Source organism: Geotrypetes seraphini, chromosome 13 (genome assembly GCF_902459505.1).
Source record: "Geotrypetes seraphini chromosome 13, aGeoSer1.1, whole genome shotgun sequence".
Lineage (NCBI taxonomy): Eukaryota > Metazoa > Chordata > Amphibia > Gymnophiona > Dermophiidae > Geotrypetes > Geotrypetes seraphini.
Genome location: NC_047096.1, coordinates 53,122,386 through 53,135,665, shown reverse-complemented (window position 1 = coordinate 53,135,665; position 13,280 = coordinate 53,122,386). Strand labels below are relative to the sequence as shown.

At 40.7% G+C, this 13,280-nt stretch overlaps 1 protein-coding gene across 6 annotated transcripts in view; it reads right to left on the bottom strand.

Annotated features, from left to right (window-relative positions):
* The window catches only part of KIRREL3 (kirre like nephrin family adhesion molecule 3), a 1,600,598-nt gene that overhangs the window by 35,744 nt on the left and 1,551,574 nt on the right, over window positions 1-13,280 (bottom strand). For 4 of the 6 annotated variants that reach the window (XM_033917922.1, XM_033917923.1, XM_033917924.1 and 1 more), the window contains one exon: window positions 9,188-9,297. In XM_033917922.1, the coding sequence (XP_033773813.1) occupies window positions 9,188-9,297 (110 nt within the window). Of the gene's footprint in view, window positions 1-6,749; window positions 6,885-6,914; window positions 7,053-9,187; window positions 9,298-13,280 lie in introns of those variants that run through there. The other 2 variants (XM_033917927.1, XM_033917926.1) reach the window with 2 other exon arrangements.

Sequence of the window (13,280 nt, the reverse complement as noted above, 5' to 3'; positions counted from 1 at the left end):
ATGGTGCAATAAAGAGGTATTATAATATTCTCAGTATTATTTACCATCCATTTCCTAATAATTCCTAGCATCCTGTTTGCTTTTTTTGTTGCAGTTGTACACTGGACAGACAATTTCACCTTAGTGTCTATGATGATATTCAGATTTTTTCTTGGGTGCTGATTCCTGAGATGGACCCTAGCATAAGGTAACTATGATTTGGATCATTCTTCCCAATATGTATCACTTTGCATCTGTCCACATTAAATTTCATCTGCTATTTGGATTTTTCACAATCCTCATATGTTTTGACAACTTTGCATAGTTTTGTACAAATTTAATCACCGCCCTTGTTGTTCCAATTTCCAAATCATCTATAATTATGTTAAATAACACCAGTCCCCCTGTGACACTCTACTATTTACCCTCCTCCACTGTAAAAAATGGCCACGTAACCCTACCCCCTGTTTTCTGTCCATGTTACTTAGTTAACAGAGACTCTGCCTGAGTTTTTCTTGCTCTGTTCTTCCTGGGTATAATTACATCTTAGGCTTTCTTCCCTGAGGAAAGTAGAAAGAATATACCTTGAGGTACAAATAACACCATTGAAGCAGCCTTGCTGAGTGAAACATGGCCATTTTGGGCAATCTTTTATGTGATCTCCTACAATAAAAGATCTTAACTGACTTCTAATGTGCTTGCTTGTTCATCTTCCAATCCACTCGTACTAGCAGATCATTTGCCCATCTGTTTTTCTAGGACTTTTCTAGATACTTTCAACTTCTACTCTTCTTCAGTGGTACCTGCTTCTGGTCCTAGCTCCAACTTCCACTATAGCGTTCTCTATAGTCCAAAATGTTAAGATGCACAGATCAAGATAAGTAAAAATATCTGGAAAGGTTAAGAGAGGCTGTTTGAGTTGTCAGGAAAGCAAAGATGAAAATGGAAAAAAAATAGTAGACACAGTAAAACAGGGGGGACAAGACATTTTTTTTAGATATATTAGTGATAGGAGGAAGTGTAAAACTGGCATTGTGAGACTCAAAGGTGAAGGGGAGGAATATGTAGAACTGATGAAGATAAGACTGAAGTGCTTAATAAATATTTCTGTGTTCACAGCTGAAGTACCGGGAGTAGGACTCCAGTAAACAAAAGCAAATAGGACTGGAGGTGTGGTAGATCCTGATCGATTTTCTGAGGAGCTTGCTAAACTAAAGGTGGATAAAGCAATGGGGCCAGATGATGTACATCCGAAGATACTGAGGGAACTTAGGGAAGCTCTGGTGGCTCTGCAGGCTGACCTTTTCAATGCTTCTCTAGAGTTGAAAATGGTACTGGAGGATTGGAGAAGGGCAGACGTGGTCCCTCTCCACAAAAGTGTAAGTAAGGAAGGGAACTACAGTCCGGTAATTCTGACTTCTATGGTAAGAAAATGGATGGAAATGCTTTTAAAACAGAGAATAGTACAGTTTCTGGAATCCAGTGGATTACAGAACCGGAGGCAACATGGATTCACCAGAGGTAGGTCTTGTCAGACAAATCTGATCAATTTCTTTGACTTGGTGACCAGAGATAGAGGGAAAACACTAAAGATGGTATATTTAGATTTTAGCAAAGCCTTTGACAGTGTTCCACATAAGTGTCTAATAAATAAATACTCAGTAAGGGCCCCAAAGTCAGGAACTGGTTGAATGGAAGACGACAGAGGGTAGTGGTCAATGGAGATCACTCTGAGGAACAGGATCTTACCAGTGGTATGCCTCAAGGTTCAGTTCTGGGCCTGTTCTTTTTAACATTTTTGTAAGCAATATTACTGAAGGGCTCTTTGCAGATGATACCAAAAATATGCAATAAACTAGACACCCCTGATGGTGTGGAAAACATGAGGAAGGACCTACAAAGTTTGAGGAATGGTCTGAAATTTGGTAGCTAAAGTTTAATGCAAAAAAGTGCAAGGTCATGCATTTGGGCTGCAGAAATCCAAGGGGATGATACTGTTTAGGTGGTGAAGAACTTTTGTGCATGAAAGAAAAGCGGGACTTGGGTCTGATAGTATGTGATGATCTTAAGGTGGCCAAACAAGTTGAAAAAGTGACAAGAAAAGCTAGAATGATGTTTGGGTGCTTAGGGAGAGGAATGGCCAGTAGGAAAAAGGAGATATTGATGCCTGTGTATAAGACTCTGGTGAGACCTCATTTACAATATTGTGTACAATTCTGGAGACCGCACTTTTAAAAATATATAAATAGGATGGAATTGGTCCAGAGGAAGGCAATTAAAATGGTTGATGGTCTACGTCAGTGGCTCCCAACCTTGTCCTGGAGGACTACCAGGCCAATCGGGTTTTCAGGATAACCCTGATGAATATGCATGGAGCAGATTTGCATGCCTCTCACTTCCATTATATGCAAATCTCTCTCATGCATATTCATTAGGGCTAGCCTGAAAACCCGATTGGTCTGGTGGTCCTCCAGGACAGGGTTGGGAACCACTGGTCTACGTCATAAGGCATATAGGGAAAGACTTAAAGATCTTAATATGTATACTTTGGAGGAAAGGAGGGAGATATGATAGAGATGTTTAAATATCTGTGTCACAAAGAAACTCAAATGAAGTTAAAGGTGATAGACTCAGGAGTAATCTAAGGAAATACAGAAAAGGTGGTAGATAAGTGGAAAAGTTTCCCAGTAGAAGTGGTGAAGACAAAGACTGTGTCTGAATTCAAGAAAGTGTGGGACAGGCACTTGGGATCTCTTAGGGAGAAGAGAAGATAGTGGATGTTGTTATTTTTCTGTTTCTTGCTTGATGGATTAAAAAAACAGCAGGTTTCTCCATGAACAACAGCAAGACAACCCCACAGAGGTTGGAAACCTGATGGGCAGCAATGACAGAGGTGATGGCGAGAATTTCGCCAGGTGTCAGCTCATGGTAGTTTGGTGTGTCTACGAATCTGTTCATCACAAGAGCTGTCCAGCGGATTGGTTATTCATTATTAAGACAATTCTCCAGAACAACTTTGGCGCATCCCCCTTGTCCCCCCCCAACAAAATGTACTTTAATAATCCTAAAATTTATAGGGCATTTTCATTTCAACTTAAATCTAAGAACATTCTGACATTTGAAGGCTTTGTTTTGCTATTTGAAAATCAGTATTATAGGTGCCAAGTTGATTCACACTTGAGTGTCAAAGACTTTCATTCACAAACCAGGTTGTCTGGTTGTAAGAGGAAGGAATGTTGGACATAGTGGTGAAGGGAATGGAGGGAGAGATGTGGCATGGTGCTGGAGAGGGATGATAGAAGGAGAAATGTTGGGCATGGGGCTGGTGGGCAGGGGTGAAAGATGCTGCACATGGTCCAGGGGATAAGAGAGGAATAAATGCTGGACCATGGTAGGAGGAACCAACAGAAGAATTTGCAAAAGACGGGAAAGTGGAAAAAAAGAAACTGGGTCCAACTTGATGGAAATATAAGTCTTCAGACAACAAAGGTAAAAATCAGAATTTATTGACTAAAATATGTTAGCTTTGGGAAATATATATAGCAGATGTCTTTGTATTGTGTTTAAAAGAAAAAGAAATGCATTTCTGGTTTTATTTCTATAGTGCTGAAGTACTTGCAGACCCTTGCTGTGTGCTGGTGGGGATCCCTAAGCATCGCCAGCAGAGGACCTCCTCTAATGAGGCCAGAACTCCCCTCCACCAAGCGCAGCAGTCGCTGGCAGCATCCATGAGCCACTGAGGTGCCAGCATCTGTGTCTCAGGGACGCTACTGCTGCCTGCCAAGCTTGGCAAAAGGAACCCCCGGCCACCTGCAGAGGAAGTACTAAGCTGCCATAGCTTGGGGGTCCTCATCAGCTTAGTATTTATATTTACATTAGAGGCTCTGGTAGAAACCCGTTTATAAACTATGTATTCTTCCCAATGAATATTTCCAAATTAATAAAATGTCTTTGCTTATTTATAAATGGATCTCTAGCAGATCCTTTAATTCAGTAGCATAATTAAATGAAATAACTACTTCTGAAGTTTATAGGGATGGGCGGGGATGGATTTGATTCCAGTGGTGATGGGTGGGGATGGGTTTAATTCTACCGTGGATGGGCAGGGACGGGTTTGATTTCTGTTCCCGTGCAATTCTCTACTTCAAAGCTGTACCCTTCAGTGTCACTCATGTGCCTGCAGGTGTTGTCTCCTATCCATCTTGCCTACAAATACTCAGTCATAAGTAATAGATTGAGCCAGTTATGGTTTTACCCCCATTACAGCTATGAATTTGCAGGCCTCCCATAGTAGAAAATGTTGGCAGTAGCCCATAGAAGCAACAGGTTTTAAACCAAGCAGGCAACACCTTTCCCTGATGACCATGGAACTTGTCAGTAGTCTTTACATGAGCCTATCTCCACAATGCATCTTTAAGGGATGGGCTGTCATTTGCTGTGACATGGAAAATATCATCAATATAGCCCATGTTATTGCATGTCAACATTTTATGTGTCCTTAACATGTGCCAATAATAGCACACACTCTGTAAATAGTATACACTTTTTGCAGAGGATACAATCTTAATTACATTGCTCCTGTAATAACAAAATGGCCACCCCCCCCTAAAAAAAAATAACATAGAAACAAGATGGCAGATAAAGGCCAAATGGCCCATCTAGTCTGCCCATCCACAGTAACCATTATTTCTTTTTCTCTCTGAGAGATCCCACGTGCCTATCCCAGGCCCTTTTGAATTCAAACACAGTCTCTATTTCCACCACCTCTTCCGGGAGACTGTTCCACGCATCTATCACCCTTTCTATAAAAAAGTATTTCCTCAGATTACTCCTGAGCCTATCACCTCTTAACTTCATCCTATGCCCTCTCATTGCAGAGTTTCCTTAAAGAGACTTGACTCATGCACATTTATATTACGTAGGTATTTAAATGACTCTATCATATCTTCCCTCTCCTGTCTTTCCTCCAAAGTATACAGATTGAGATCTTTAAGTCTGTCCCCATACACCTTATCACGAAGACCACACACCATTTTAGTAGCCTTCCTCTGGACCGACTCCATCCTTTTCATATCTTTTTCAAGGTGCGGCCTCCAGAATTGTACACAATATTCTAAATGAGGTCTCACCAGAGTCTTATACAGAGGCATCAATACCTCCTTTTTCCTACTGGCCATACCTCTCCCTATGCAACCTAGCATCCTTCTAGCTTTCGCCGTTATCTTTTCAACCTGTTTGGCCACAATCACACCCAAGTCCCTCTCTTCCGTCGTGCACATAAGTTCTTCACCCCCTAAACCAGGGGTAGGGAACTCCGGTCCTCAAGAGCCATATTCCAGTCGGGTTTTCAGGATTTCCCCAATGAATATGCATGAGATCTATTTGCATGCACTGCTTTCAATGCATATTCATTGGGGAAATCCTGAAAACCCGACTAGATTACGGCTCTCGAGGACCGGAGTTCCCTACCCCTGCCCTAAACGGTACTGTTCCTTCTAGTTTTTGCAGCCCAAATGTATGACCTTGCATTTCTTAGCATTAAATTTTAGCTGTCAAATTTCAGACCATTCTTCAAGCTTCACCAGGTCTTTCTTCATGTTATTCACACCATCCGGCATGTCTACTCTATTGCAGATTTTGGTATCATCCGCAAAGAGACAAATCTTACCTGACAACCCTTCAGCAATATCATTTATAAAAATGTTAAAAAGAACAGGATCAAGAACAGAATCTTGAGGCACACCACTGGTAACATCCCTTTCCTCAGAGCGATCTCCATTGATCACTACCCTCTGTCGCCTTTCACTCAACAAGTTCTTGATCCAGCTTGCCACTTTGGGACCCATCCCAAGGGCACTCAGTTTATTTATCAGACATCTGTTTGGAACACTGTCAAAGGCTTTGCTAAAATCTAAATACACCACATCTAGCGCACATCCTCTATCCAATTTTCTGGTCACCCAGTCAAAGAAATTGATCAGATTTGTCTGACCAAGACCTACCTCTAGTGAATCCATAAAAATTCCTGTGAATGACTTAGGAAATAATATAGAATGGAATGTTCTAGTCATGCACGCCTAGCATCCGTGCCCCATTGCCACAATTTGGATTACTATAGAACATTTCTTTAGGGATTTGTTCAGATCCTTGATATGGTGTGTGGTTTTTCGCACAGCATATGCAAGGATTTGAACTTCCCACCTTTAAAAAAATCAACTTACCGGGTTACTAAACAGCTCTAGGTTATCAAGGACAAGTTTTGACAGGCCATGGATTTTTAGAGCAGATTTATTTTTATGGTAGCGCTTACCTAACCTATCTTAAGGGACAATCTCACCCCCCCACCCCCAACCCACTGCCAGACAGATTTAGAGGATTTTTGCAATGAATATGCAGAAGATAAATCTGTATGCAGTGGAGGCAGTATATTCATATCTATCATATGCATATTCATTGCAGATGTCCTGAAAACCTGACTATCTGGGGATTCCTTAAGAAAGGTCTGGAAATCACTGTTTGACAGAAATGAATGGACCAATCTGAATTATAAATTTGTGGAATGAGCTAAGTCAGGGCTGGATTAAATAATTCTTTAAGACACGAAGGCAGTTGTCAACCCTACTAGAAAGACCTGCAAATTCAGGCTCTGAAAGCTTTGTTTAATTTTAATTTGGAATTTATATACATGTATTTCTTTTCAAATTAATACTGTAGGCAAAAAAGAAATATCATTTTGTATAATATGAGCCATCGAAGCAGTGAGCTGTCTCTAGTGGAAACCAGGAATGCCCAGGAGGTGGCAGGGCATTTGATGAACAAATTCCTTTTCCCTTAGAGGCTCGGCAGAAAGCTGGAGCAGTTTGCACTTCTCCCAGGGATAAAAAGGAAGATTAGGAAGATGTGGCCTAGAAGCAAAAGACATTTGCAAACTCTGTAGTGTCTAGAGAAAACGTAGGTCTGTGATTTTCATATATCACTGCTTGCTTGCTATGCAGTAGACTGATTTGCCCTTTGTAGCAAAACCTCTGAGTATGACAGGTCCATCAGCACAAACATACGATGCCTGAGGATACCTGGAGACCAGAATAATTACTTTTTAATGAACTGTGAGTGGGTTAAAATGAGTAAAATGACATGAAATATGTAAGAAATAACTTCTAAACTTGCATGAATTTCCATAACGCTTTCCATCTAAAGTAGATTTCAGTTTGTTTTATGATGCCAGGAAGTCTGCTGTGAATGGCCTGACAACCTATTTCTGATGCCTGCATGACACGAATTCCCAGAGAGAATGGAGACCAATGTTGTTTGTATCTAATTTCAGCTAGATATACCAAGGTGCAGAAAGCTTGTGTGACTTGTGGTGAAAGAAATTCTCTTTTGTTTTGTTGCCTATGCAAGGCTCTCATCTCTTATTCCCTTTAAAATGCGTGGTGAATATGTACACTTAGCATTTGTGGGAAGCAGAGGGGAGGGGAGAAAATGGGAGGATCAAGACAAAAATAAATAGCAATCCTTGACCTCTAGCTTTGAGTAGCAGGCAGAACTAACACAATAAACCAATGAAGTGGAGTGTGAACTGAGGGATTCTCATTTTTCTGACTTCATGCTTTGTACCGCTAAACTGGTAGGCCAAAAGTCATTGTCCTGTTTGCTAGTTTTTCAATGGCCATTTTATGAAAATACCTAGGAACATATGTGGTTTTATAAAATAGGCTACAAGTAGGTTCCTAATTGATCTCTTAATTTAGGTGAGTTTTATAAAATTTCCCTCATTTTGTATATAAGTTTAATATTAAAAACTTATGATGGGAAGGATGGTGGTAGGATGATTATGACTATGAGTATATTAAAATCTTTGAGGGAGGGAATTGGGTCTGAAAGTTAATTGGTGGGAGGAGGTTTAGGGTTACCATATGGCTCCAGAAAAAAGAGGACGGATTAAGACATCCGGGTTTTACTTCCATTTGTTTTAATAACCCTATATGAGAGTGAAGGTTCAATTAGAACATCTAATGAGGGGCTTATTCCAAGCTGAGGTAATTTTCTGGCTTTTACAAGAAAGGATCTGCCTGGTATTTTTCATATACTTGGTATATTGGGCTTAATTGTTGTAGTTTTTAGAGTAGAGGGGTATTTTTAAAGAAGCTTTTAGTTGTTTGGATTTTTGTTTTATCTCACAATAAGTAAGTAAAAGTAAGAGGAAAAGAAGGCTGCTTTGGTTCTCAAAAGTAGTAGCTGAGAAGGTAAGGAATAAGAGCTAGCTTACATAAACTACAAAAGATCACAGAAAGAGGAAGACAGGCAAAAAAATCTGTAAAGTTAAGAGAGGCTGGTCTTGTCAGGAAAGCAAAGATGCACATGGAAGAAAAAATAGCTGACACAGTAAAACAGGGAGACAAGACTTTTTTTTTAGATATATTAGTAATAGGAAGAAGTGCAAAAGTGGCATTGTTAGACTCAAAGGTAAAAGGGAGGAATATGTAGACGCTGATAAAGAAAAGGCTGAATTGCTTAAAAAATATTTCTGTTCTGTGTTTACGGCTGAAGCGCCGGGAGCGGGACCGCAGAAGACAAACGTGAATAGGGATGGAGGAGTAAAGAGAGCAAGGCAAATAATGTTCTTTTAAGACATTATACATCTGAGGATAAACAGTAAATATTCAAGACATTTTTTACATATATTAGTGTTAAGACGAAGTGCAAAAGTCATAAGACTCAAGCATAAAGAGGAGGAATATGTAGAGGCTGATGAGAAAAAAGTGGAATTGCTTAACAGATATATTTGTTTGATGTTCACTAAGAAAGGATTTGGAACATGACCACAGAAAATAGCCATAAACTGGAATGGAAGTGAGGTGGATCTCGATCCAATTTCAGAAGACCATGTTCATGATTTACTGGCTGACCTAAAAATCAACAAAGTGATGGGGCTATCTCATGTTTTTAAGGTAACTAGGGAATATTTTAGTATCTCAGCTGTTTGACATTTTCAATGCTTCCTGATGCATGGGAGAAGTTCTGGAGAGCTGAAGATGGGTGGATGAGCTTCCTCTCTAGAAAAGTAGGAGGAAGAGGCTGGTTAGTCTGACCTTAGGGTAAGTTGATTAATGGAGTTGGGAAGGATCATGAATTGAGAGCCCTGCCCAAGACCTTCCTGTATATAGCAATAGGAGGTGGACTGAAGGGGGGGGGGCAATATGCTTACCATCAGTTGCTTGATGGTTGGGTGCTCCTCACTCTCCCGCCCAGCAGCTGGCTCCTTGTGCACAATCTCTACACGGATGTCATTCTTGGCTGAGACCACACCTTTCAAGTCTGATGGGAAGAAAAGGGAGAATATATTAGCTGCCTAGACTAGGAGCATCCACAGGGCCTATGAGGAAAAGAGTCTGAATTTATTCACAGGTTCACAGCTAGAGGGAAAGTATCCCCTATGTTTCTATATCCAAAGGATTTCAGAAAGCCATCCTGTCCTATCCATCTATGACCTTTGACATATGCATTCCTGTATCCAGAGCACATTACACAAACAGATACCTGCTAAAATCCTACAAATTTAGACAGCATCAATTCAAAGGCCTTTCACTTAGAGTCAAAGATATCTTAAATTAAATGACTCTGAAGATCCCAGGTCCAGTCTCGGTGAAAGCTGGGGTAAATTCCTTTATTAGCAACAAATTGTAAAGGTATTTTTTGTCAAATTTTTACTTTTTAGGTATATAACTAGCAGACAAAAAAAATCACTACCTTGTGAACTGTCACTGCATACAAAAAGTTAATCAAACAAGTCTCAGAAACACTGACTGAACACAGTGTTTAAATTAATACTATTACCAATCAGTATTATGGTTCCAAAATTTGGGTTTTTAAAAAATATTTGTAAAATTTTCACATGATTGGTGGTACAGTACTCCCCCGAAATTCACGGGGGTTATGTTCCAGGAGCACCCACGAACTTTGAAAAACCGCGAATATTGGATGTGGGGATCGGAGGCAAGAGAGGGCTACAGGGGTGGTGGCTCACCAGGACTTCTGCCCATCTACAGTTGGCTGCCAATCTGCTCTGCTTTCTGCTGTCTTATGCTTTCGGGACTTTCTTTGGAGTCATTGTAGTCTACAAACACGCATGGAAAAAATCCACAAATGACTGAGTCCGCGAATTCGGAACCACAAATTTGTGAGGGTATACTGTATTGGAAGCTCTATTTATCTACAGAACAGGTATAGCATCCATAGCAGCTGTGTGAGTGTAAGGACCTGTTGCCTTACTAAAGAGTAAACAGATTAAGGGGCATTTTCAAAATGATGTCCAAGTCAGAACGTCCTAAACAGACATCCATCTAACACGTAATATGTATTTTTGAACAGGATACAGCCCATTAGAAAATATGTGATATGGACATCCATGCACTTGAAACAGTGTGTGGCACAGTGGTTAGAGCTACAGCCTCAGCACGTGAGGTTGTGGGTTCAAATCCTGTGCTGCTTATTGTGACCCTGGGCAAGTCACTTATTGCCCCAGGTACATTAGATAGACTGTGAACCCACCAGGGCAGACAGGAAAAAATACTTTGAGTACCTGAATGTAAACCATTTAGACTATAAGTGGTATATAAATGCTTAATTAAATAAAATAATAAACATCCATTTTACAAACTGAAACGTCCAAAATTTAAATGAAGGAAAACAAGGGACATGGGCATCTGTATACCAGCATTCTTAGAAAATGGCCACATAGATGTCCAGCAAAGTGGAGGGTCAGCCTAGTGTTTTTTGTTTCTGGAGGTCTCACAATTTAAAAGTGTTGAAGAGGGATTTATAATACCTTGATTTATAGTTTACTGTACTAACTACTAATTATTCCTCAGACTTGCTTCCTACTTTGTTAAGAATGCCCATAACACCTGAAGCTGTCACAGAGCCTGGTATCCCTTTCCAGTTTTGCTTTTGAGGAGAGGGAGATGGACAGCAACCACTGGTGTCATGCCTTAATCCTCCTAATGGACAGCTGCTCAATCAGAGCACCTTTCTGTAACCTGAACGTTCCTGAAACAGGTCTAAATAAGAAAATCCTTCTATTTAGACATTAACATTTTTTAACAAAAATAAATTGAAGTGACAATAAAACCACAATAACTTAGAGAATGTCACTCACCAGCAGTGGATTCAATTTCTCAGATCTTACATTCACACAAAAAGATGGAGAAAAAGCTTCAATTATTATATCATTGATGATATATCATTGATGATTATATCATTGATGATTTTTAAGCTAGCATTGTTTTTGTCATTGGCAAAAAAACTCACACCAGAAAAGAATGTAGGGACCTAGAGAGCATTCAACCCCACTACTGTGCACTGAAATATTTTTTAAATTTTTATTTTCATTAAATATCTAAAAGGCATCATATATATATATAAAAAAAGCCTATACATATAGAGGCATTTGAACTAACAGATGAAGAGTAGAAAAAGAAAAACTTAGCTCTGGCGCCAGAACCTTGCTGTCAAAGACCAACTTAGCAGATAGCAAAAATCATCAAATAAATGGCATTGAGGGTTGCAGCAGTTGGCGACAGGCCAACATTTCTTTCCCTTTGGAAAAAAACTGTTGGGTGTCCAGATTCCAGGAACTCTCTAGTCCTGTCCAAAACATGCTCCAGTGTTGGATGTCCCTATTCTGCCTTTGCAAAATCAAGTTTGTAAGTTTAATGTGCATGGATGTCCTTTTCAGCCTTTTGAGATGTCCATGGGCTTTGAAAATGAGCACCTTTATTTAGCACACAGAGTGGCATGTTTCTGAAGACCCCTTTGGATCTGTGTGGTAAGTGATTTCTGATAGTACAGAACATGCTGAGCCTCGTTGAGACGGTCCCAGCTTGATTTTTACCAGAAGAAGAGAAAAGAGCCTGTTGCTGATTAACGCTGGTTTTTACTACATTGCAATAGAGCTTCTTACCGCGGGGCTGGGGAGATAAATGCTCTGATGCTCATAGGATTTGAATGAGCATTGTAGCATTTACCTCACTGGCCCGTGGTAAAAAGCTCTACTGCGGTTTAGTAAAAGAAGCCCTATGCTCTTTGGAGTACTAAGATCATCAGGAATTGCAAATTCATTAGTACATATGGTTTGTTATCATGCCTTAAACTGATTTTGTGTGCACTAAATTTTGTGATGTATATTGAGTTACAATCCAACATAAGAAGGGACGTAGTAAGATATGTGTGTGTGTGTGTGTGTGTAAGGGGGGGCAGCAAACTGACCCAGGTGCCATCTTCACGCGGGTGCAGGCCTCTCCTCCTTTCATCCTCTCCGCCCCCTGCATACCTCTTTAATTGTTTACTGGCACAAGCTGCATCTTCTACCTGCTGCTCACGCTGGCCTCTGCTCCCTTCTGATGTCACTTCCTGGTCACACCACCCGTTCTTTCATCTCTTTGCCAGCTACATTTTACGCTCTCACCCCTTCACAGACTTGTCCTTTACTCTGTCATCTCCAGTGTCTTTCAGCTCCTTCCCAGCTTCCATCCAGGCACTCTTTCCCTCCATTCTCACCCCATCCCTGCCTCCCTATTCCTGCCCATTGGGTGTCTCCTGCTGAGAAAGAACAGGATCCAGCTCTGGGCTACTGCTACTTGTCCTCTCAACCCTTCTTACTCCTCTCCAAACCATGACAGTAGGAGGACCACCAATTAATCATGTCATCTACTGCCATAGGACTACCTTAGGTACAGTCTTCTGATATTATATAATTACTAATGTTTAAGCCCGTTACATTAACGGGTGCTAGAATAGATGTGTAGACTTTTAGCACAATGGATCGCTGAGGCGTTTCTTTCTTTTTTTATCTCTGTCTGTCCTTTTTTTTCTCTCTCTGCCCCCCTTTCTTTCTTTCTGTCTCTGTCCCCCTGTCTGTGTGTCTCTGTCTTTCTTTCTATCTGTCTCTTTCCTGGCTTCTTGTCTTACTGTCTGTCTCTCTCCCTGTCCCCCTGTCTTTCTGTCTGTCTCTCTCCCTGTCCCCCTGTCTTTCTGTCTGTCTCTCTCCCTGGCTTTCTGTCAGTCTTTCTTTCTGTCTCTTCTCCCTTCCTTTTACCTCCCATGTCCCCTGTCCAGTAGTAGCCCTTCTCCCTTCCTTTTACCTCCCCCCTGCCAGCTCCTTCAGAAGTACTGTTCCCAATACACACACTTCTCCCAAATTTAAGCAAAATATTTACACCCCTCCCCCAAAGCAAAGCAAGATTGCGCCCTGATCCCAAACAATCACACCCTTCCCCCAAAGAAAACCAAGATAGTTTATT